Source organism: Telmatherina bonti, assembly GCF_933228915.1.
Source record: "Telmatherina bonti genome assembly, chromosome: 5".
Classification (NCBI taxonomy): Eukaryota; Metazoa; Chordata; class Actinopteri; order Atheriniformes; family Telmatherinidae; genus Telmatherina; species Telmatherina bonti.
Genome location: NC_136623.1, coordinates 42,239,793 through 42,267,584, shown reverse-complemented (window position 1 = coordinate 42,267,584; position 27,792 = coordinate 42,239,793). Strand labels below are relative to the sequence as shown.

At 51.2% G+C, this 27,792-nt stretch overlaps 1 protein-coding gene across 1 annotated transcript in view; it reads right to left on the bottom strand.

The window, feature by feature from the left end:
* wdr26a (WD repeat domain 26a) overlaps nucleotides 1–18,954 on the bottom strand; it is a 48,311-nt gene extending 29,357 nt beyond the window's left edge. Inside the window, exon 1 of the mRNA XM_079240060.1 lies at nucleotides 18,660–18,954. Coding sequence (XP_079096186.1) covers nucleotides 18,660–18,913 — 254 coding nt within the window. The 5' untranslated portion in view covers nucleotides 18,914–18,954. The remainder of the gene's footprint in view (nucleotides 1–18,659) is intronic.
* Nucleotides 18,955–27,792: the final 8,838 nt, after the last annotated feature.

The following is a 27,792-nucleotide window of genomic DNA, read 5'->3' as shown; positions in this document are numbered from 1 at the left end:
GTGCCGTGATGCGTCATGACGTGCCGTGATGCGTCATGACGTGACGTGATGCGTCATGACGTGCCGTGATTCACCATGACGTGCCGTGATGCACCATGACGTGCCGTGATGCGCCGTGACGTGCCGTGATGCACCATGACGTGCCGTGATGCGTCATGACGTGCCGTGATGCACCATGACGTGCCGTGATTCACCATGACGTGCCGTGATTCACCATGACGTGCCGTGATTCACCATGACGTGCCGTGATACGCTGTGATTCACCATGACGTGCCGTGATGCACCATGACGTGCCATGATGCGCCGTGACGTGCCGTGATTCACCATGACGTGCCGTGATTCACCATGACGTGCCGTGATTCACCATGACATGCCGTGATACGCTGTGATTCACCATGACGTGCCGTGATGCACCATGACGTGCCATGATGCGCCGTGACGTGCCGTGATGCGTCGTGACGTGCCGTGACTCACCATGACGTGCCGTGATGCGTCATGACGTGCCGTGATGCGTCATGACGTGCCGTGATGCGTCATGACGTGCCGTGATGCGTCATGACGTGCCGTGATGCGTCGTGACGTGCCGTGATGCGTCGTGACGTGCCGTGATACACCATGACGTGCCGTGATTCGCCATGACGTGCCGTGATTCGCCATGACGTGCCGTGATTCACAATGACGTGCCGTGATTCACAATGACGTGCCATGATACACCATGACGTGCCATGATGCGTCATGACGTGCCGTGATTCACCATGACGTGCCGTGATGCACCATGACGTGCCGTGATGCACCATGACGTGCCGTGATTCACCATGACGTGCCGTGATGCACCATGACGTGCCGTGATGCACCATGACGTGCCGTGATTCAGCATGACGTGCCGTGATTCAGCATGACGTGCCGTGATTCACAATGACGTGCCGTGATTCACAATGACGTGCCGTGATACACCATGACGTGCCATGATGCGTCATGACGTGCCGTGATTCACCATGACGTGCCGTGATTCAGCATGACGTGCCGTGATTCACAATGACGTGCCGTGATTCACAATGACGTGCCGTGATTCAGCATGACGTGCCGTGATTCACAATGACGTGCCGTGATTCACAATGACGTGCCGTGATTCACAATGACGTGCCGTGATACACCATGACGTGCCATGATGCGTCATGACGTGCCGTGATTCACCATGACGTGCCGTGATGCACCATGACGTGCCGTGATTCACCATGACGTGCCGTGATGCACCATGACGTGCCGTGATGCACCATGACGTGCCGTGATGCACCATGACGTGCCGTGATGCACCATGACGTGCCGTGATGCACCATGACGTGCCGTGATGCACCATGACGTGCCGTGATTCAGCATGACGTGCCGTGATTCAGCATGACGTGCCGTGATTCAGCATGACGTGCCGTGATGCACCATGACGTGCCGTGATGCACCATGACGTGCCGTGATGCACCATGACGTGCCGTGATGCACCATGACGTGCCGTGATGCACCATGACGTGCCGTGATGCACCATGACGTGCCTTGATGCACCATGACGTGCCTTGATGCACCATGACGTGCCTTGATGCACCATGACGTGCCTTGATGCACCATGACGTGCCGTGATTCACCATGACGTGCCGTGATTCACCATGACGTGCCGTGATGCACCATGACGTGCCGTGATTCACCATGACGTGCCGTGATTCACCATGACGTGCCGTGATGCACCATGACGTGCCGTGATGCACCATGACGTGCCGTGATGCGTCATGACGTGCCGTGATTCACCATGACGTGCCGTGATTCACCATGACGTGCCGTGATTCACCATGACGTGCCGTGATGCACCATGACGTGCCGTGATGCACCATGACGTGCCGTGATTCAGCATGACGTGCCGTGATTCAGCATGACGTGCCGTGATGCACCATGACGTGCCGTGATTCAGCATGACGTGCCGTGATTCAGCATGACGTGCCGTGATTCAGCATGACGTGCCGTGATGCACCATGACGTGCCGTGATGCACCATGACGTGCCGTGATGCACCATGACGTGCCGTGATGCACCATGACGTGCCGTGATGCACCATGACGTGCCGTGATTCACCATGACGTGCCGTGATGCACCATGACGTGCCGTGATGCACCATGACGTGCCTTGATGCACCATGATGTGCCGTGATGCACCATGACGTGCCGTGATTCACCATGACGTGCCGTGATTCACCATGACGTGCCGTGATGCACCATGACGTGCCGTGATGCACCATGACGTGCCGTGATGCGTCATGACGTGCCGTGATGCGTCATGACGTGCCGTGATTCAGCATGACGTGCCATGATTCAGCATGACGTGCCGTGATGCACCATGACGTGCCGTGATGCACCATGACGTGCCTTGATGCACCATGACGTGCCGTGATGCACCATGACGTGCCGTGATGCACCATGACGTGCCGTGATGCACCATGACGTGCCGTGATGCACCATGACGTGCCTTGATGCACCATGACGTGCCGTGATGCACCATGACGTGCCGTGATGCACCATGACGTGCCGTGATGCACCATGACGTGCCGTGATGCACCATGACGTGCCGTGATTCACCATGACGTGCCGTGATTCACCATGACGTGCCGTGATGCACCATGACGTGCCGTGATGCGCCATGACGTGCCGTGATGCGTCATGACGTGCCGTGATGCGTCATGACGTGCCGTGATGCGTCATGACGTGCCGTGATTCAGCATGACGTGCCGTGATTCAGCATGACGTGCCGTGATGCACCATGACGTGCCTTGATGCACCATGACGTGCCTTGATGCACCATGACGTGCCGTGATTCACCATGACGTGCCGTGATTCACCATGACGTGCCGTGATGCACCATGACGTGCCGTGATGCACCATGACGTGCCGTGATGCGTCATGACGTGCCGTGATGCGTCATGACGTGCCGTGATTCAGCATGACGTGCCATGATTCAGCATGACGTGCCGTGATGCACCATGACGTGCCTTGATGCACCATGACGTGCCTTGATGCACCATGACGTGCCGTGATGCACCATGACGTGCCGTGATGCACCATGACATGCCGTGATGCACCATGACGTGCCGTGATGCACCATGACGTGCCGTGATGCACCATGACGTGCCTTGATGCACCATGACGTGCCGTGATGCACCATGACGTGCCGTGATGCACCATGACGTGCCGTGATGCACCATGACGTGCCGTGATGCACCATGACGTGCCGTGATGCACCATGACGTGCCGTGATTCACCATGACGTGCCGTGATGCACCATGACGTGCCGTGATGCACCATGACGTGCCGTGATGCACCATGACGTGCCGTGATGCGTCATGACGTGCCGTGATGCGTCATGACGTGCCGTGATGCGTCATGACGTGCCGTGATTCAGCATGACGTGCCGTGATTCAGCATGACGTGCCGTGATGCACCATGACGTGCCTTGATGCACCATGACGTGCCTTGATGCACCATGACGTGCCGTGATGCACCATGACGTGCCGTGATTCAGCATGACGTGCCGTGATTCAGCATGACGTGCCGTGATTCAGCATGACGTGCCGTGATTCAGCATGACGTGCCGTGATTCACCATGACGTGCCTTGATGCACCATGACGTGCCGTGATGCACCATGACGTGCCTTGATGCACCATGACGTGCCGTGATGCACCATGACGTGCCGTGATACACCATGACGTGCCGTGATTCACCATGACGTGCCGTGATTCACCATGACGTGCCTTGATGCACCATGATGTGCCGTGATGCACCATGACGTGCCGTGATACACCATGACGTGCCGTGATTCACCATGACGTGCCGTGATACACCATGACGTGCCGTGATTCACCATGACGTGCCGTGATTCACCATGACGTGCCGTGATTCACCATGACGTGCCGTGATGCGTCATGACGTGCCGTGATGCGTCATGACGTGCCGTGATGCGTCATGACGTGCCGTGATGCGTCATGACGTGCCGTGATGCGTCATGACGTGCCGTGATGCACCATGACGTGCCGTGATGCACCATGACGTGCCGTGATTCACCATGACGTGCCGTGATACACCATGACGTGCCGTGATTCACCATGACGTGCCGTGATTCACCATGACGTGCCGTGATTCACCATGACGTGCCGTGATTCACCATGGCGTGCCTTGATACGCCATGCCGTGCCGTGATACGCCGTCATGCACCATGACGTGCCGTGATACGCCGCGATGCACCATGACGTGCCGTGATACGCCGCGATGCACCGTGATGCACCGTGACGTGCCGTGATGCGCCATGACGTGCCGTGATGCGTCATGACGTGCCGTGATACGCCGCGATGCACCGTGATGCGTCATGACGTGCCGTGATGCGCCATGACGTGCCGTGAGGCGTCATGACGTGCCGTGATGCGTCATGACGTGCCGTGATGCGTCATGACGTGCCATGATGCGTCATGACGTGACGTGATTCACCATGACGTGCCGTGATTCACCATGACGTGCCGTGATGCGCCGTGACGTGCCGTGATTCACCGTGACGTGCCGTGATTCACCCTGACGTGCCGTGATGAACCGTGACGTGGCGTGATGCACCGTGACGTGCCGTGATGCACCGTGACGTGCCGTGATGCGCCGTGACGTGCCGTGATGCACCATGATGTGCCGTGATGCGCCGTGACGTGCCGTGATGCGCCGTGAAGTGCCGTGATGCGCCGTGAAGTGCCGTGATGCGCCGTGACGTGCCGTGATGCACCGTGACGTGCCGTGATGCGTCATGACGTGCCGTGATGCGTCATGACGTGCCGTGATGCGTCATGACGTGCCGTGATGCGTCATGACGTGCCGTGATGCGTCATGACGTGCCGTGATGCACCATGACGTGCCGTGATGCGTCATGACGTGCCGTGATGCACCATGACGTGCCGTGATGCGTCATGACGTGCCGTGATGCGTCATGACGTACCGTGATGCGTCATGACGTGCCGTGATGCACCATGACGTGCCGTGATTCACCATGACATGCCGTGATACGCTGTGATTCACCATGACGTGCCGTGATGCACCATGACGTGCCGTGATGCACCATGACGTGCCGTGATTCACCATGACGTGCCGTGATACACCATGACGTGCCGTGATACACCATGACGTGCCGTGATACACCATGACGTGCCGTGAGACACCATGACGTGCCGTGATACACCATGACGTGCCGTGATACACCATGACGTGCCGTGATACACCATGACGTGCCGTGATTCACCGTGACGTGCCGTGATTCACCGTGACGTGCCGTGATTCACCGTGACGTGCCGTGATTCACCGTGACGTGCCGTGATGCGTCGTGACGTGCCGTGATGCGTCGTGACGTGCCGTGATGCGCCGTGACGTGCCATGATGCGCCGTGACGTGCCGTGATTCACCATGACGTGCCGTGATGCACCATGACGTGCCGTGATGCACCATGACGTGCCGTGATGCACCATGACGTGCCGTGATGCACCATGACGTGCCGTGATGCGCCATGACGTGCCGTGATGCGCCGTGACGTGCCGTGATGCGCCGTGACGTGCCGTGATGCGCCGTGACGTGCCGTGATGCGCCGTGACGTGCCGTGATACACCATGACGTGCCGTGATTCACCATGACGTGCCGTGATTCACCATGACGTGCCGTGATTCACCATGACGTGCCGTGATACACCATGACGTGCCGTGATTCACCATGACGTGCCGTGATTCACCATGACGTGCCGTGATGCACCATGACGTGCCGTGATTCACCATGACGTGCCGTGATACACCATGACGTGCCCATGACGTGCCGTGATTCACCATGACGTGCCATGATTCACCATGACGTGCCGTGATGCGCTGTGACGTGCCATGATGCGCTGTGACGTGCCGTGATACACCATGACGTGCCGTGATACACCATGACGTGCCGTGATACACCATGACGTGCCGTGATACACCATGACGTGCCGTGATTCACCATGACGTGCCATGATGCGCTGTGACGTGCCGTGATACACCATGACGTGCCATGATGCGCCGTGACGTGCCATGATGCGCTGTGACGTGCCATGATACACCATGACGTACCATGATACACCATGACGTGCCGTGATACACCATGACGTGCCGTGATTCACCATGACGTGCCGTGATACACCATGACGTGCCGTGATTCACCATGACGTGCCGTGATACACCATGACGTGCCATGATGCGCTGTGACGTGCCGTGATACACCATGACGTGCCGTGATACACCATGACGTGCCATGATGCGCGGTGACGTGCCGTGATACACCATGACGTGCCATGATTCACCATGACGTGCCGTGATACACCATGACGTGCCATGATGCGCTGTGACGTGCCGTGATGCACCATGACGTGCCATGATGCGCGGTGACGTGCCGTGATACACCATGACGTGCCGTGATACACCATGACGTGCCGTGATACACCATGACGTGCCATGATGCGCTGTGACGTGCCGTGATACACCATGACGTGCCGTGATGCGCTGTGACGTGCCGTGATGCGCTGTGACGTGCCGTGATTCACCATGACGTGCCGTGATTCACCATGACGTGCCGTGATTCACCATGACGTGCCGTGATGCACCATGACGTGCCGTGATTCACCATGACGTGCCGTGATGCACCATGACGTGCCGTGATGCACCATGACGTGCCGTGATTCACCATGACGTGCCGTGATTCACCATGACGTGCCGTGATTCACCATGACGTGCCGTGATTCACCATGACGTGCCGTGATGCACCATGACGTGCCGTGATTCACCATGACGTGCCGTGATTCACCATGACGCGCCGTGACGTGCCGTGATGCGCTGTGACGTGCCGTGATACACCATGACGTGCCATGATTCACCATGACGTGCCGTGATTCACCATGACGTGCCGTGATTCACCATGACGTGCCGTGATGCACCATGACGGGCCGTGATGCACCATGACGTGCCCATGACGTGCCGTGATTCACCATGACGTGCCATGATTCACCATGACGTGCCATGATTCACCATGACGTGCCGTGATGCGCTGTGACGTGCCGTGATACACCATGACGTGCCGTGATACACCATGACGTGCCGTGATACACCATGACGTGCCGTGATACACCATGACGTGCCGTGATTCACCATGACGTGCCATGATGCGCTGTGACGTGCCGTGATACACCATGACGTGCCATGATGCGCCGTGACGTGCCATGATGCGCTGTGACGTGCCGTGATACACCATGACGTCCCGTGATTCACTATGACGTGCCGTGATACACCATGACGTGCCGTGATTCACCATGACGTGCCGTGATACACCATGACGTGCCATGATGCGCTGTGACGTGCCGTGATACACCATGACGTGCCGTGATACACCATGACGTGCCATGATGCGCGGTGACGTGCCGTGATACACCATGACGTGCCATGATTCACCATGACGTGCCGTGATACACCATGACGTGCCATGATGCGCTGTGACGTGCCGTGATGCACCATGACGTGCCATGATGCGCGGTGACGTGCCGTGATACACCATGACGTGCCGTGATACACCATGACGTGCCGTGATACACCATGACGTGCCATGATGCGCTGTGACGTGCCGTGATACACCATGACGTGCCGTGATGCGCTGTGACGTGCCGTGATTCACCATGACGTGCCGTGATTCACCATGACGTGCCGTGATTCACCATGACGTGCCGTGATTCACCATGACGTGCCGTGATACACCATGACGTGCCGTGATTCACCATGACGTGCCGTGATTCACCATGACGTGCCGTGATACACCATGACGTGCCGTGATACACCATGACGTGCCGTGATTCACAATGACGTGCCGTGATACACCATGACGTGCCATGATGCGCTGTGACGTGCCGTGATACACCATGACGTGCCATGATTCACCATGACGTGCCATGATGCACCATGACGTGCCATGATTCACCATGACGTGCCATGATTCACCATGACGTGCCGTGATGCACCATGACGTGCCGTGATGCGTCATGACGTGCCGTGATGCACCATGACGTGCCATGATGCGCCGTGACGTGCCGTGATTCACCATGACGTGCCGTGATTCACCATGACGTGCCGTGATACACCATGACGTGCCGTGATACACCATGACGTGCCGTGATACACCATGACGTGCCATGATGCGTCATGACGTGCCGTGATTCACCATGACGTGCCGTGATGCACCATGACGTGCCGTGATGCACCATGACGTGCCGTGATTCACCATGACGTGCCTTGATGCACCATGACGTGCCGTGATACACCATGACGTGCCGTGATTCACCATGACGTGCCGTGATGCACCATGACGTGCCGTGATACACCATGACGTGCCATGATGCGTCATGACGTGCCGTGATTCACCATGACGTGCCGTGATGCACCATGACGTGCCGTGATGCACCATGACGTGCCGTGATTCACCATGACGTGCCTTGATGCGTCATGACGTGCCGTGATTCACCATGACGTGCCGTGATACACCATGACGTGCCGTGATGCACCATGACGTGCCGTGATTCACCATGACGTGCCGTGATGCACCATGACGTGCCATGATGCGTCATGACGTGCCGTGATTCACCATGACGTGCCGTGATGCACCATGACGTGCCGTGATGCACCATGACGTGCCGTGATTCACCATGACGTGCCTTGATGCGTCATGACGTGCCGTGATTCACCATGACGTGCCGTGATACACCATGACGTGCCGTGATACACCATGACGTGCCGTGATACACCATGACGTGCCATGATGCGTCATGACGTGCCGTGATTCACCATGACGTGCCGTGATGCACCATGACGTGCCGTGATGCACCATGACGTGCCGTGATTCACCATGACGTGCCTTGATGCACCATGACGTGCCGTGATGCACCATGACGTGCCGTGATTCACCATGACGTGCCGTGATGCACCATGACGTGCCGTGATACACCATGACGTGCCATGATGCGTCATGACGTGCCGTGATTCACCATGACGTGCCGTGATGCACCATGACGTGCCGTGATGCACCATGACGTGCCGTGATTCACCATGACGTGCCGTGATTCACCATGACGTGCCTTGATGCGTCATGACGTGCCGTGATTCAGCATGACGTGCCGTGATTCAGCATGACGTGCCGTGATTCAGCATGACGTGCCGTGATGCACCGTGATGTGCCGTGATGCACCATGACGTGCCTTGATGCACCATGATGTGCCGTGATGCACCATGACGTGCCGTGATACACCATGACGTGCCGTGATTCACCATGACGTGCCGTGATATACCATGACGTGCCGTGATTCACCATGACGTGCCGTGATTCACCATGACGTGCCGTGATACACCATGACGTGCCGTGATTCACCATGACGTGCCGTGATTCACCATGACGTGCCGTGATGCACCATGACGTGCCGTGATGCACCATGACGTGCCGTGATGCGTCATGACGTGCCGTGATTCACCATGACGTGCCGTGATGCACCATGACGTGCCGTGATTCACCATGACGTGCCGTGATACACCATGACGTGCCGTGATTCACCATGACGTGCCGTGATACACCATGACGTGCCGTGATTCACCATGACGTGCCGTGATTCACCATGGCGTGCCGTGATTCACCATGACGTGCCGTGATACGCCGCGATGCACCATGACGTGCCGTGATACGCCGCGATGCACCATGACGTGCCGTGATACACCATGACGTGCCGTGATTCACCATGACGTGCCGTGATTCACCATGGCGTGCCTTGATACGCCATGACGTGCCGTGATACGCCGCGATGCACCATGACGTGCCGTGATACGCCGCGATGCACCATGACGTGCCGTGATACGCCGCGATGCACCATGACGTGTCGTGATACGCCGCGATGCACCATGACGTGCCGTGATACGCCGCGATGCACCATGACGTGCCGTGATACGCCGCGATGCACCATGACGTGCCGTGATACGCCGCGATGCACCATGACGTGCCGTGATACGCCGCGATGCACCATGACGTGCCGTGATACGCCGCGATGCACCATGACGTGCCGTGATACGCCGCGATGCACCATGACGTGCCGTGATACGCCGCGATGCACCATGACGTGCCGTGATACGCCGCGATGCACCATGACGTGCCGTGATACGCCGCGATGCACCATGACGTGCCGTGATACGCCGCGATGCACCATGACGTGCCGTGATACGCCGCGATGCACCATGACGTGCCGTGATACGCCGCGATGCACCATGACGTGCCGTGATACGCCGCGATGCACCATGACGTGCCGTGATACGCCGTGATGCACCATGGCGTGCAGTGATACGCCGTGATGCACCATGACGTGCCGTGATACGCCGTGATGCACCATGACGTGCCGTGATACGCTGCGATGCACCATGACGTGTCGTGATACGCCGCGATGCGCCATGACGTGGCGTGATGCACCATGACGTGCCGTGATACGCCGTGATGCACCATGACGTGCCGTGATACGCCGTGATGCACCATGACGTGCCGTGATACGCCGCGATGCACCATGACGTGTCGTGATACGCCGCGATGCGCCATGACATGGCGTGATGCACCATGACGTGGCGTGATGCACCATGATGCACCATGACGTGCCGTGATACGCCGCGATGCACCATGACGTGTCGTGATACGCCGCGATGCGCCATGACATGGCGTGATGCACCATGACGTGGCGTGATGCACCATGATGTGCCGTGATGCACCATGACGTGCCGTGATGCATGTGGCAACTACCCCCTCTGACAATCACTCACCATGTGGGGAATAGTCCTCTGACATTACCATTAACCAGTTAATTCAGTCAGTTACCCAGAGTTTCAGTCAATTAACCAGAGTTTCAGTCAATTAACCAGAAATTCAGTCAGTTAACCAAAGTTTCAGCCAGTAAACCAGCTTCAGTCAGTTAACCAACGATTCAGTCAGTTAACCAGTTTCAGTCATTTAACCAACGATTTAGTCAGTTAACCAGAAATTCAGTCAGTTAAACAAAGTTTCAGTCTTTTTTTTTTTTGTCTTGTCCAGCATTTAAGCAGCAGACTGATGTTCTGGATGCTGTGTTCTGCTGAGCAAATTTATTTTGCCAAGGGGAACTTTTGTAGATGTAATGATCCCCTTGTATTTCTTGATTCTTATTTTATTTTTCAATTTGTTTTGGATAATAGCTTGTATTACAGAGTTTATGCTGCTGGACCCGACCGGAAAGGACAGGAAAGGGGCAGAAAGAGAACAGAAAAGAAAACATAAAAAAAACAAAAAAAAAACAAAAGAAAGATATCAATGCATACATGTATATGCACATACATACCCACCTACATATATATGTATATACACTCGCACATACATTATATATATACATATATACATACATACATACATATACACATACATACACATGCATACACACACATGTACACATACATGCATACATAAAGATAGATATACATACATACATATACACATACATAGACACACACATATATATATATATATACATATATACACATATACATACTCACATACATACACATACATATACACATACACACACATACACATACACTCACACATATGCATACATATATACATATCCATACACATACATACATACACATACACATACACATAAGTACACACACATACCCACCCACACACATAAATATATACACCCACACAAGCCAACTCTAGATTCGTGGAGAACAAACCAACTGACAACCAGGAGGACCAGAAACTAGCAAGTTAAGTCAAAAAGACAGAAAGAGAGCTTCCTGCTGTTAATGAATAAACTTGCTGGATGACTCAGTGACTGTGACACATGCAGAACATTCATGCAGAACATTCAGAGTGGAACGTGTTTAGAGAAGAGTGATCATGCCAATGTGACCCCGCCCGCCTACAGCTAGAGGAAGGCCAGGAGAACCCAGAGACCCGGGTAACCGACAGTCACCCCCAGGTACAGACCCCAACCCCCCCACTCCGGAGCCAGCCATGCATCTGCCCAGGAGGTGGCGAAGGAGGTCCCCAACCAGAGTCCCCCGCAGTCAGGGGGAACAGAACCCCAATCGCCCCCACACACGCTCACCCCCCCCCACACACACGCTCACACCCCGCCACCCCATCCCTCTACTTCTACCCAACCACACATGCCCCACCAAATACCCCTCCACCACCCATAGCCCCCCTCCAAACTTCACCCTTACTCACACATCCCATTCCGCATATACACCCCCCCCTACACACACACACACACACACACACACACACACACACACACACACACACACACACACACACACATACCCTCACTCCTCCAACACAGGCACACCCCAATACAACCCACGCGCCAACATACCCCTCCACACACACATCTACTCATCCTCACACATCCCTATCCCCTACCCACCTATATCCCCAACCCTAATCCCCCCCCAGCCATCCCACCATCCATCTGTAACCCCATACACCCACTCCCACACATCCTCACCTCACCCCTCCATCATGTCCCATGTGAGATACCTCAGAGGGGGCAGAGGACAGGATGGCCCCGATCAGGGCCCCCATAATTACCGCCCACCACTCCCAGCGTCCCCCCCACCACCCCACAGATGCAGCCGACCCAGCACCCCCCCAGGGCCGGCGACAACCCTCCTACAGCCAGGCCAGCCCAGACTTAGGCCTAATGGACGGCACTCTTCCCCCACCCCCAGTAAAGCCCCGAGAATAGGGGCATGAGAGGACCCTATCGCCCCCCCCCCCCCCCCCCCCCCCCCCCCCCGCTTATGACTGATTGTGAAGTATGTATTAGTTGCAATTAAAATTGAGGGAAGTGCCACGCGGTGTTGGGAGAGGGACCACCTAAGCAGCCCCGCCCACCATACACCACACGCCCCCCCCCCCCAATCATGAGTTGTCAGTGTTTTGGTGTTTTGATGTCTAAGTGTAATTAAAACTGGGAGGTGGGCCGAGGCTGGGTGCAGCGATCAAGACCACCTTGATGGCCTTTCTCACCACCCAGCGCCACGTGCACACCTCCCAATACCCTGCCTGTGTGTGATGGGGAGCGGGGAGGAAGAGGGGTCGAGGGATTTAAGTCTGGAGGAAAGTGAGCTTTCCTCCAGAAGGTGAGCCGCCCGCAGCACTGGGCATGCCCCCTACTCCCAGGGCCCCCCAAGGACCAGGACAAGCCGGGGACAGCCATCCCTGTAACCAGAGCCTTCGGCGACTCTAACCAGAGAGTCATCACCGACCCAAGAGGGGACCAACTCACCACATGCAGAAGGGGGGCACGAGGACAAAGAGGAGGCGGGGCGGCAGAAGGGGAATCCCAGACCGATTGTCCACCGCCCCCTCACTCACAGAGGACACCCCCACCTGGGGACATGAAGTCCCCCCTTGTCCACACATCGGCACCTCACACTGTCTCAGCACAAACCTACAGCCACACACACACACACACTTCCGGACACATTCAGGTCCACCCAGCCACCCGTTCAGCCCACCCTTAAAACCCTCCTCCTGACCCCCACGTCACATCCAAATCTCCCCCACTCCCATCCATCATATCTACACTTATCCACCAACCTACCACACACATGCACCACCCACTCCCCATACATACACCCCTGCCCCCCCCCCCCACACACACAGACAGCACGCCCCCCCTCCCCCCTCCTCCCCCCCCACACACACACACCCGTATACATGCACCACCGCCACTCCCAACATACACGCATCACCCCACTCCCCTACACACACGGCACTACCCCCCCCACAGACACCACGACACCCCCCCCACACACGCATCATCACACTTCCCCACCCACACACATCCACATACCTATGTACCGCCACCAGTCCTCAACACACACCCCCTACACACATCCCTCCATACACACTCACATCCCATCCACACTATCAAACACCCCCCACTCAACAAGTCCCAGGGTCGCAACCAGGCACCAGAGCACGTACCTGCCCGCCGCCGCAGCGGCAGGTCCAGGTCAGCCCAGCCCCCCCCCCGGCACAAGCCGACCCCCCACCCCCAAGAGACAGGGGACAACCCCGGGCACCGGAGCCCGGGACCCTGCCCAGCCCACCCCACGGCGGCACAGGCGCCCGTTACGGAGTCACGCCCGCCAACCCATCCCCCGCCAGCGACCTCGCCCCGCCGCTGCGCGGCAACTCCAGCCGCTGGCCCATCCAGGTCCACAGTAGGGCTAGAAACCTAGCCACTCCAGCAATGGAGCAGTCAAATTCCCCCCCCAGGAGCCCACCACAGACCCACAGCCCCCAGAGAACCCCAACCGGCCACCAACCCCGAGCGCAATAAGGTCACATTCTCCCCCCATACTAAGTGATGGAGCTGATCACAGGGGACCAGAGGGAATAAAGTTCAGCTGACTGATCTCTTGAGGAGGCAGACATCATCTCCATACTGATGTGATCTAATAAGAGATTTCTGAACTGCTGGATACACAGACTTTGTTTGCTTTTCCAGTTTAGAAGGATAGTTTTCTTTGCGATACATAAACTGGTGAGGATTAAGTTTGCAGAATTAAATTCTATGTTAGTTTCACCCAAGTGACCCAGTAGGCCCAGTTTGGGGTTTGTAGGGATGTTACATTTGAAGCAATTTGACAGATCTTTACATACCTGAAACCAGAATTCCTGGACAGGTGGGCAAGACCACAAAGCATGGTAGTAGCTGTCAGTCGTGTTGCCAGTGCAGTGTGGACAGATGTTTGATTGTGACAGACCCATCCTGAACATCCTGTGTCCTGTATAATGAGTTCTATGCAGGATTTTAAATTGTATTAGTTGCATGTTTGAATTCTTAGTCATTGTAAATGTATCTGAACAGATTTGTGACCATTCATTTTGGTCAAAGTTACTGGATAAGTCTGCTTCCCATTTAGAAGTTGGGAGACATATGGAATCGTCTAGCTTTGATAGTAATCTATATATTTTGGATAACAGCTTCGGGGCCTTAAGATTTAAGAATTCTGCAGCCCTGATAGGTAGCTGCAAGTTTAATTGATCAGGGGTGTATTTCTTACCTATAATAGATTTAAGTTGGTGGTATTCTAAAAATTTTGTGCTGCTGATTTCATATCGTGAAGTAATTGTATCAAAAGGGAGAAAGTTCCCATTTTCTATTAAATGTTCTAACTGTTTTATTCCTTTATTCTTCCACTGAGGGAAGTTTATCATTTTCCGGTTTTGCTGGATGTCGGGATTGTTCCAAATAGGTGTAAGTTTGCATGGAATAAGCAAGGATTTGGTTAGTTTAAGAAATTCCCACCAGGCCATTAGTGAGGAGCTGATATTAATGCTTTTAAAGCATTTTTGGCGTTTGACAGCTGTGCTGATAAATGGCAGGTCTGAAATTGCCATATCCTCACACATAGCTTCTTCTATATTAAGCCATGGTTCATCTAGATAGCTAGGTTTAAGCCATTTAGAGATGTATTGTAGTCTATTGCTTATAAAGTAATTTTGGAAATTAGGCAAGTCTAAGCCACCGCTATCTTTAGTCTTCTGGAGTGTTTTTAGACTAATCCGTGGTGGTTTGTCTTTCCAGAGAAATCTAGTAACATTAGAGTCCAGCGATTTAAACCAGGTCGATGGAGGTTTAATGGGGATCATTGAAAACAGATAATTGATTTTAGGTAGAATCATCATTTTTATAGTAGCAACTCTTCCCATTAGTGATATGGGTAAAGATTTCCACCGTGTGAGATCGTCCTCAACTGTTTTTAGTAGAGGGACATAATTTAGCTTTATAAGGTCTGACAGTCTAGGTGAGATGTTTATTCCCAAGTATCTAATATCTCCTGACTGTAAAGCAGTGTCAGGAGTATTATGGAAGGAACAGTTGATGGGTAGAACGGTGGTTTTAGACCAATTAATGGAATATTCAGAAATTGATGAGAATTTATTGATGAGTGTGATTGTTAACCAAAGTTTCAGTCAGTTAACCAGTTTCAGTCAGTTAACCAAAGTTTCAGTCAGTTAACCAAAGTTTCAGTTAGTTAACCAGTTTCAGTCAGTTAACCAAAGTTTCAGGCAGTTAACCAGTTTCAGTCAGTTAACCAAAGTTTCAGTCAGTTAACCAGTTTCAGTCAGTTAACCAAAGATTGTCAGTTAACCAGTTTTAGTCAGTTAGCCAAAGTTTCAGTCAGTTAACCAGAGTCTCAGTTTGTTCAACAGAGTTTCAGTCTGTTAACCAGTTTCAGTCTGTTAACCAAAGTTTCAGGCAGTTAACCAGTTTCAGTCAGTTAACCAAAGATTGTCAGTTAACCAGTTTCAGTCAGTTAACCAAAGTTTCAGGCAGTTAACCAGTTTCAGTCAGTTAACCAAAGTTTCAGGCAGTTAACCAGTTTCAGTCAGTTAACCAAAGATTGTCAGTTAACCAGTTTTAGTCAGTTAGCCAAAGTTTCAGTCAGTTAACCAGAGTCTCAGTTTGTTCAACAGAGTTTCAGTCTGTCAACCAGTTTCAGTCTGTTAACCAAAGTTTCAGGCAGTTAACCAGTTTCAGTCTGTTAACCAGTTTCAGTCTGTTAACCAAAGTTTCAGGCAGTTAACCAGTTTCAGTCAGTTAACCAAAGATTGTCAGTTAACCAGTTTCAGTCTGTTAACCAAAGTTTCAGGCAGTTAACCAGTTTCAGTTAGTTAACCAGAGTTTCAGTCTGTTAACCAAAGTTTCAGGCAGTTAACCAGTTTCAGTCTGTTAACCAGTTTCAGTCAGTTAACCAAAGTTTCAGGCAGTTAACCAGTTTCAGTCAGTTAACCAAAGATTGTCAGTTAACCAGTTTTAGTCAGTTAGCCAAAGTTTCAGTCAGTTAACCAGAGTCTCAGTTTGTTCAACAGAGTTTCAGTCTGTTAACCAGTTTCAGTCTGTTAACCAAAGTTTCAGTCAGTTAACCAGTTTCAGTCAGTTAACCAAAGTTTCAGGCAGTTAACCAGTTTCAGTCAGTTAACCAAAGTTTCAGTCAGTTAACCAGTTTCAGTCAGTTAACCAAAGTTTCAGGCAGTTAACCAGTTTCAGTCAGTTAACCAAAGTTTCAGTCAGTTAACCAGTTTCAGTCAGTTAACCAAAGATTGTCAGTTAACCAGTTTTAGTCAGTTAGCCAAAGTTTCAGTCAGTTAACCAGAGTCTCAGTTTGTTCAACAGAGTTTCAGTCTGTTAACCAGTTTCAGTCTGTTAACCAAAGTTTCAGGCAGTTAACCAGTTTCAGTCAGTTAACCAAAGTTTCAGTCAGTTAACCAGTTTCAGTCAGTTAACCAAAGATTGTCAGTTAACCAGTTTTAGTCAGTTAGCCAAAGTTTCAGTCAGTTAACCAGAGTCTCAGTTTGTTCAACAGAGTTTCAGTCTGTTAACCAGTTTCAGTCTGTTAACCAAAGTTTCAGGCAGTTAACCAGTTTCAGTCAGTTAACCAAAGTTTCAGTCAGTTAACCAGTTTCAGTCAGTTAACCAAAGATTGTCAGTTAACCAGTTTTAGTCAGTTAGCCAAAATTTCAGTCAGTTAACCAGAGTCTCAGTTTGTTCAACAGAGTTTCAGTCTGTTAACCAGTTTCAGTCTGTTAACGAAAGTTTCAGGCAGTTAACCAGTTTCAGTCAGTTAACCAAAGATTGTCAGTTAACCAGTTTTAGTCAGTTAGCCAAAGTTTCAGTCAGTTAACCAGAGTCTCAGTTTGTTCAACAGAGTTTCAGTCTGTCAACCAGTTTCAGTCTGTTAACCAAAGTTTCAGGCAGTTAACCAGTTTCAGTCTGTTAACCAGTTTCAGTCTGTTAACCAAAGTTTCAGGCAGTTAACCAGTTTCAGTCAGTTAACCAAAGATTGTCAGTTAACCAGTTTCAGTCTGTTAACCAAAGTTTCAGGCAGTTAACCAGTTTCAGTCAGTTAACCAAAGATTGTCAGTTAACCAGTTTTAGTCAGTTAGCCAAAGTTTCAGTCAGTTAACCAGAGTCTCAGTTTGTTCAACAGAGTTTCAGTCTGTCAACCAGTTTCAGTCTGTTAACCAAAGTTTCAGGCAGTTAACCAGTTTCAGTCTGTTAACCAGTTTCAGTCTGTTAACCAAAGTTTCAGGCAGTTAACCAGTTTCAGTCAGTTAACCAAAGATTGTCAGTTAACCAGTTTCAGTCTGTTAACCAAAGTTTCAGGCAGTTAACCAGTTTCAGTCAGTTAACCAAAGATTGTCAGTTAACCAGTTTCAGTCTGTTAACCAAAGTTTCAGGCAGTTAACCAGTTTCAGTCAGTTAACCAAAGATTGTCAGTTAACCAGTTTCAGTCTGTTAACCAAAGTTTCAGGCAGTTAACCAGTTTCAGTCAGTTAACCAAAGATTGTCAGTTAACCAGTTTCAGTCTGTTAACCAAAGTTTCAGGCAGTTAACCAGTTTCAGTCAGTTAACCACAGTTTCAGGGTAAACATAAGTCTGTAAACATGTTTCGGTAACCAACACCTGCTTCCCAGCAACAAAGGATATTATTCTAACCCTTCCGGTTGGAGCAGACTTACTTGAGTCCTAGATCGTGTAGATGTTGTCCTATCAGCCTGATAACATCATCCTCCGACTGAGACAGTTGTTTCTTCTTGATCCCGGAGTTTGCATCGGATCTGTTGTTGTTGTTGGACTGAGCCGCTCCTCCACTGCTGTTGTTGTTGACGGAATGAAAGCCGTTGGAATGAGCGGCCCCAGCAGAATCACCGTTATGGGGTCCCGGGTCCCGACCCTGTCCTGCCCCCTTAGCCTGCATCTTAGGACAGTTCATTCAGCTGACACGGTCTTCAGAAAAGGTCCGACAGACCCAGATCCTTCAGAATAGGTCTACGGACCCAGATCCTTCAGAAAAGGTCCGACAGACCCAGATCCTTCAGAACAGGTCTACGGACCCAGATCCTTCAGAACAGGTCTACGGACCGAGATCCTTCAGAAAAGGTCCGACAGACCCAGATCCTTCAGAACAGGTCTACGGACCCAGATCCTTCAGAAAAGGTCCGACGGACCCAGATCCTTCAGAAAAGGTCCTACGGACCCAGATCCTTCAGAAAAGGTCCGACAGACCCAGATCCTTCAGAAAAGGTCCGACAGACCCAGATCCTTCAGAAAAGGTCCGACAGACCCAGATCCTTCAGAAAAGGTCCGACAGACCCAGATCCTTCAGAACAGGTCCGACAGACCCAGATCCTTCAGAACAGGTCCTACGGACCCAGATCCTTCAGAAAAGGTCCTACGGACCCAGATCCTTCAGAAAAGGTCCGACAGACCCAGATCCTTCAGAAAAGGTCCGACAGACCCAGATCCTTCAGAAAAGGTCCGACAGACCCAGATCCTTCAGAAAAGGTCCGACAGACCCAGATCCTTCAGAAAAGGTCCGACAGACCCAGATCCTTCAGAACAGGTCTACGGACCCAGATCCTTCAGAAAAGGTCCGACAGACCCAGATCCTTCAGAACAGGTCTACGGACCCAGATCCTTCAGAAAAGGTCCGACAGACCCAGATCCTTCAGAACAGGTCTACGGACCCAGATCCTTCAGAAAAGGTCCGACAGACCCAGATCCTTCAGAAAAGGTCCGACAGACCCAGATCCTTCAGAAAAGGTCCGACAGACCCAGATCCTTCAGAAAAGGTCCTACGGACCCAGATCCTTCAGAAAAGGTCCTACGGACCCAGATCCTTCAGAAAAGGTCCGACAGACCCAGATCCTTCAGACAAGGTCCGACAGACCCAGATCCTTCAGAACAGGTCTACGGACCCAGATCCTTCAGAAAAGGTCCTACGGACCCAGATCCTTCAGAAAAGGTCCGACAGACCCAGATCCTTCAGAAAAGGTCCGACAGACCCAGATCCTTCAGAACAGGTCTACGGACCCAGATCCTTCAGAAAAGGTCCGACAGACCCAGATCCTTCAGAACAGGTCTACGGACCCAGATCCTTCAGAAAAGGTCCTACGGACCCAGATCCTTCAGAAAACGTCCGACAGACCCAGATCCTTCAGAAAAGGTCCGACAGACCCAGATCCTTCAGAAAAGGTCCGACAGACCCAGATCCTTCAGAACAGGTCTACGGACCCAGATCCTTCAGAAGAGGTCCAACAGACCCAGATCCTTCAGAAGACATCCGACAGACCCAGATCCTTCAGAACATGTTTACGGACCCAGATCCTTCAGAACATGTTTACGGACCCAGATCCTTCAGAACATGTTTACGGACCCAGATCCTTCAGAAGAGGTCCAACAGACCCAGATCCTTCAGAACATGTTTACGGACCCAGATCCTTCAGAACATGTTTACGGACCCAGATCCTTCAGAAGACATCCGACAGACCCAGATCCTTCAGAACATGTTTACGGACCCAGATCCTTCAGAAGAGATCCAACAGACCCAGATCATTCAGAACAGGTCTACGGACCCAGATCCTTCAGAACAGGTCTACGGACCCAGATCCTTCAGAAGAGATCCAACAGACCCAGATCATTCAGAACATGTTTACGGACCCAGATCCTTCAGAACATGTTTACGGACCCAGATCCTTCAGAAGACATCCGACAGACCCAGATCCTTCAGAACATGTTTACGGACCCAGATCCTTCAGAAGAGATCCAACAGACCCAGATCATTCAGAACATGTTTACGGACCCAGATCCTTCAGAAGACATCCGACAGACCCAGATCCTTCAGAACATGTTTACGGACCCAGATCCTTCAGAAGAGGTCCGACAGACCCAGATCCTTCAGAACATGTTTACGGACCCAGATCCTTCAGAAGAGGTCCGACAGACCCAGATCCTTCAGAGCAGGTCCTACGGACCCAGATCCTTCAGAAAAGGTCCGACAGACCCAGATCCTTCAGAAAAGGTCCTACGTACCCAGATCCTTCAGAAAAGGTCCTACAGACCCAGATCATTCAGAACAGGTCTACGGACCCAGATCCTTCAGAAGAGATCCGACAGACCCAGATCCTTCAGAACAGGTCTACGGACCCAGATCCTTCAGAAGAGATCCGACAGACCCAGATCCTTCAGAACAGGTCTACGGACCCAGATCCTTCAGAAGAGATCCGACAGACCCAGATCCTTCAGAACATGTTTACGGACCCAGATCCTTCAGAAGAGGTCCGACAGACCCAGATCCTTCAGAACAGGTCTACGGACCCAGATCCTTCAGAAGAGATCCGACAGACCCAGATCCTTCAGAACATGTTTACGGACCCAGATCCTTCAGAAGAGGTCCGACAGACCCAGATCCTTCAGAGCAGGTCCTACGGACCCAGATCCTTCAGAACAGGTCTACGGACCCAGATCCTTCAGAAGAGATCCGACAGACCCAGATCCTTCAGAACATGTTTACGGACCCAGATCCTTCAGAAGAGGTCCGACAGACCCAGATCCTTCAGAGCAGGTCCTACGGACCCAGATCCTTCAGAACAGGTCCTACGGACCCAGATCCTTCAGAACAGGTCTACGGACCCAGATGCAGCTCCGGACTGCCGCAACCTCTGCGGCCGGATCCCCGCCGCTGTAGCCGCAGAGGTTAACCGCTTCCAGCCGGGAGGAATCAGACGGGAGGACCGGGGTTATGGCGGCTGCATCTCGGGTGGGTTCGGTGGTTTTTAACCCGCAGCGCCATGTCAGCCTTCTTCTTCTTCTTCTTCTTCTTCTTCGTCTTCTTCTTCTTCTTCTTCTTCTTGTTTTCCTCTGACAGCTGCAGCTCTGCGGCGGCTGAACGCGGTGACGTCAACGGAAACGTCATCACGTCCTGTACTGGCGGCGTACGTCAGTGGCAGCAAACTGAATGCCTAAAGTTCACAACTCTAAACTAAACCTTTAAAATCAACCGGGCAAAGCAGTTTCTTAAAAGTCCTGTCTCCATTTGGAAGTTTATTCCCAACTACATTTTTCCCAGGTTTGGTGGTCTGAATTTTATATTAGGCTGCAACTACAATGTAGACAAAAGTTCCGGAAAAAGCTTCATTATTCCACAAGCAACTCCTTTTAACACGGTCCCTAATATATAAACATCATTTTTCCTCCCCATAAATATATGATTTGGAGCAATCGAGACATGTTATATAAGAATAAGTCATTATAGAGAAATGGATTGTCTGAGTGAATCAACAGGAATGGACAACTCATGTCTTACTCAGAATTCTTAAACATATATAAATTTCCAGCCACTACCAAAGAATTTGGTATAGTATTTGATGTGATATCTCCTGGTATACAAATGCTGTTCAGAACTACAACCTGCTTCTCTCCCCAATTCCATGGATACAAAAGTAGGATGAATCTCTTAAACTTTTTATAAAAACTCCAACAGGAAGATATGTTCCTTATTTCAGAAAGGGTACGCATCTGTCCCGCACACTGTATCATACTGGAATCCTCTTGTAAGTTATATAAAAACCGGAAGAAAATACAGACAATTCAAGTTTTTTTTGACAAATAAGGTGAAAGAAATCTGGTTTAAAATCATCCAAAAGTTTTATCCTGCAAACCTGGAGACGTGCAAAGGGATCATTGATGTGAGCTGCTCTTTTTGTGTTTTATTGCAGAATTAATAAAAAGCCATAAAAAGCCGACTCTGCCATCTGCAATCAACAACAATCTGTATATAAATGGTATTGACATCTCAAACACACAATGCACAAATAAACACATTAGGAAATGTTTCTATGATGCTAAGAAAACAACAGCAAGAGGGAAATTCTTCTGGGATGCTGTTTTTAATTTTGTTTCACAAACAAAATAAGAGAATTGCATTCAAGGAGTCTTCATAACATTTACCCATCTAACACGAGAATTCAAGATTTCATGATATCGACAGGCAATGAACCTTTCATCAAACTGAGCCTGAAAGTGTAACTCGCCTGTTTTATGGTTGCTCATGCAGTTGGACTCTTTGGAAAGAACTTGAGAACTATATACAATGTAAAAGAACATTTAAAATAAACTTAGAAGGGAAGAATATCGTCACTTATTATGATTCTAAAGATAAAAAATGAAGTTCTTTCTTATTGAATTTGATCGTTACTTAAAGTCACTAAAACTGATTAGAAATAAAAAAATATGATTCAATTATAAATATTCATTCAGAGCTTCTGAACAAATGAATTGTCACAAATTTATTGATCCTGTATATTGTGCATTATTTGTAGTCTGTCACACAGATTTTTAAAATTTTTCTTTTACTTTTTTTGTCATGATTTTATTTATCTTTAGTTACGGTTATGGACTGAACTGAATGGCGGATTTCTTGTTGTTCTTTGTCTGTTCAACATGTGACCGGCAGTGCAAAAGCAAAACCTTATCATTTCACAGAACTGCCCAGTCTAGAGTGTCAGAGGAAAACATGGTGCAAGAATGAGCACAGACAGTCCTCTGTCTGTCAACGTTTTATTTACCACTAGTGTGAACAACCAATAAAACTGAAAGTTTATTAACAAATAAGAAGAAAATTTATCTGTTAAAACGTAATAAAAAGAATCTGGAGTTGTCCACGAGAAGAGGGCTACAGCTCTGGACACAAGGATTTAATTTGTTAGGGTCAGGCGTTTCCTCACCACGACCAGGACAAAGCAAGAAAAAAACCACATGCAACTGATCTGACTTGGTGCTGATGTGAGGAAATGATTCCTAGGGATCCGTCCACACCAGGAGCAAGTCTCTGCATGCTCACAGGGGCCGTTGCCACAGCAACCGCACAACTCCCAGGCCAACCACGCAGCCGTAAAGCTGCAGTGCTGGACCCCGCGCCACCCAAACAGCAGCGGTCGCCATGGCAACAGCTCCCAGACCAAACAGGCAGGATCCCCATAAGGAAAACACTGGAGTTAAAACCAGAAGGTAAATAATCTTAAGAAACAGTCAGAAGAAATAAGAGCAACAATAATAAAAATACATCGAAAAGGACTTCACAATAAATAATCTGCTAAAAAGAAGAAGTCAAAGAAAATTAAAATAAGTTAAAGACAGATAAATAAATTAAACTAAAATAAGTAAATAAAATAAAGTGATAAAAGGATCTCTCTTGCCTTCAGGACCGATAATTCAAACTTCAGTCTTGTCCTGGTTGAGCTGTAAAAAGTTCTCTGCCGTCCATGACTTTATATCTGAAATACAGTTTAAAAGAACATGAAGTGGCTCATCAGGAGACACGAACCAGCAGTGATGTTAATCGTAGAGGTTCAGTAAGAAGAGTTCCTGCAGGAGTTTCTGTCCTGGTTTCAGGTCTTTGTTTGCTGCCGGGTTCTGTCGGTAACACGTTTCTCTGAGATCTGCAACAGCAGAGCCTGTGACGCGGGTCACACTCCCTGTTCACTGCTGGGGGAAGCAGAACGAGTTGGTTTCAGCCGGCTGACAGAAAGTCAGACAGACAGACAGAAAGTCAGACAGACAGAGAGACAGACAGACAGACAGACAGACAGACAGACAGACAGAAAGTCAGACAGACAGACAGACAAAGTTAGACAGACAGACAGACAGAAAGTCAGACAGACAGAGAGACAGACAGACAGACAGACAGAAAGTCAGACAGACAGAAAGTCAGACAGACAGACAGACAAAGTTAGACAGACAGACAGACAGAAAGTCAGACAGACAGAAAGTCAGACAGACAGACAGACAAAGTCAATCAGACAGACAGAAAGTCAGACAGACAGAAAGTCAGACAGACAGACAGAAAGTCAGACAGACAGACAGAAAGTCAGACAGACAGACAGACAGAAAGTCAGACAGACAGACAGACAGAGAGACAGAAAGTCAGACAGACAGACAAACAGAAAGTCAGACAGACAGACAAACAGAAAGTCAGACAGACAGACAGACAGACAGACAGACAGACGAGTTGGTTTCAGCCGGCTGTTAAACCAAGCGGAGTGGACTCAGCCGGGTCAGCTTCAGGTACGTCAGCAGCCCAGGTGCTAACGTCGCGTCAGCCACTGTGTCAGTCCACGTTTGGTGAGACCACTACGGGTGAAGACCTGCGAGTCTACCTGCGCCAGTCCACCGAGACACGAGCAGCTAAGCTCACATTACCACGTGTCTCCAACCATCCCCGTCTGATACGGGGACAGACCAAGGCCTGTCTCCCACAGACAAGGCAGTCCTCTAGACCTCTCTGGACCACCGTCTCCCACACTGTCCTCATCCTCTGTCACCTCCCGTCTCTGGAACTGTCAGTCCGTAGTAAATAAAACAGAATTCATCAGTTCTCTGATGTCAGTCTCAGACGTTCAGGTCCTGGTCCTGACTGAGACCTGGATCTGTCCAGAAAACACAGCGACTCCTGCTGTCCTCTCCCTTAACGCAGATTTCACCCAGACACCTCGCTCTGCTGGACGAGGAGGTGGAACGGGCGTCCTGCTTCCTAAAACATGGAGCTTTACCTCTCTGTGTCCCATGGCTTCCTGCTCATCATGTAATCCAGGTCTCTGCTCCGACCGATACATACATTCTGGTCATATATGGCCTCCAGGAGGCAACATGAACCACTTTATCTCTGAGATGGATATGTTACTCTCTGACACACCTGATGATGTCACACCGCTGGTTGTCATGGAGACCTAAATATTCACACTGGCAAAACTCAGATCAATGACTTAATGAACCTCCTTCAGTCTCAGACCGGTCCAGACTCCTCCGACACACTAAGCCGGCAGCACTATGGATCTGGTCCTGACCAGGAACTGGTCCACAGCTGATCTGCCAGTCCCCCCCCCGCACCTGTCAGACCACCTCCTGGTCACATTCTCAGCCCTCCTTCCTCATGACACTCCGGAGGCTCCAAAGCTGGTTTCCTAGCACAGAAAGCTGGGATGTGTCACCCCTACACAGCTGTGTGAGCAGGTTTCCTCTAGCGTCCCTTCCCACTCAGACTCCTCCTTCCTGTCTGTTAATGAGGCTCCAGAAACACTCTGCTCCTCTCTGGCCTCCTCTCTGGACAAACTCTGTCCTCTGCTGTCTGAAGCAGCCAGACTAAACCCTCCCAGTCCATGGCTCACTGAGACGTCACAGAGCAGGTCTCAGGCCAGCAGAAAGAAAAGAAGTCCCTGACTTGTCAGAGTCCCAGCAGAACCTCTCAGTCTTCACATCCAGCCTGACGGCTGCCAACATAGACTTTTATCAGAAGCAGATCCACAAAGCTCCCAACACACGGCAGCTGTTCATGGCCTTCAACTGTCTTCTTTCTCCAGCAGCTGCTCAGCCTCCCGCCACGCTGACTGCAGACATGTTGGCTTCCTGTTTTACTGAAAAGGTTGCTACCATCAGGAATCACTTCTCTGAGCCTGACCAGCTCAGTCCACCACATCCAGCTAGTGGTGCCTCACTTTGCTCTTTCTGCCCTCTGAATGAGGACCAAGTCTCTAAACTTCAGTCAACTCTAAAGCCACTAGCTGTCCTCTGGATCCGGTCCCTACCGACATCCTGCAGAGCATTTTACCTCCAATCAATCTGCAGTGACCCATATTATCATCTCCTCTCTGGAATCCGCTGTCTTTCCCTCTGTCTTCCAGCAAGCTCGGGTCACCCCGCTGCTGAAGAAACCCACACTCAACCCAGTCCAGGTTGGAAACTACCGGCTGGTCCCACTGGTGCCGTTCATGTCCACACTACTGGAGCGGGTCGTCTTCAGTCTCCCAGTTCCTCCATGATAGAAACCAGTTAGATCCACATCAGTCTGGCTTCACTCCACTGGAACTGGTCTCCTGTCGGTTACCGATTCCCTCCAGCTGGACCAGATCCACCGGTCAGTCCTGGTCCTGCTGGACCAGATCCACCGGTCAGTCCTGGTCCTGCTGGACCAGATCCACCGGTCAGTCCTGGTCCTGGTCCTGCTGGACCAGATCCACCGGTCAGTCCTGGTCCTGGTCCTGCTGGACCAGATCCACCGGTCAGTCCTGGTCCTGGTCCTGCTGGACCAGATCCACTGGTCAGTCCTCAGTCCTGGTCCTGCTGGACCTGTATGCTGCTTGTGACCCAGTCAACCATCAGGTTCTCCTCTCCATTCTCTGAGCTCGGCATCTCTGGATCTGTCCTCTCGTGGTCCACGTCCTACCTCTCAGGAAGATCCTTCAGAGTATCCTGGTGAGGAGAAGTGTCCAGATCACATGAAAACAGGGGAGCCTCAGGGATCGGTGCTCGGCCCTCTTCTCTTTCCACCATACACCTCCTCACTCAGTGCAGTTATAAGTTCTCACGGTTTCTCCTATCACTGCTATGCTGATGACACTCAGCTTTTCCTCTCCTTTTCTCCGGACACGGCCGTCTCAATGAGAATATCAGCTTGCCTTGCTGATACCGCTGCATGGATGAAGGATCGCCACCTTCAGCTCAATCTGTCCAAGACAGAGCTCATTGTCTGTCCAGCCGATCCTTCCTTACAGCTGCAATTAAGTGTGAAGCTTGACTCTGTCACACTTGTTCCTACCTCTGTTACCCAGAATCTTGGGGTCATGGTGGATGACCAGCTGACCTTTGAGGTCCATGTTGCCTCGGTTGCCCGTACCTGCCGATGTGCTCTCTTCAACATCAAGAGAATCAGACGTACCTGACAGAACATACAACTCAGCTGCTGGTTCAGGCTCTGGTCATCTCACACATCGATTACTGCAGTTCCCTACTGGCAGGTCTGCCTGCATGCTGGTTAAA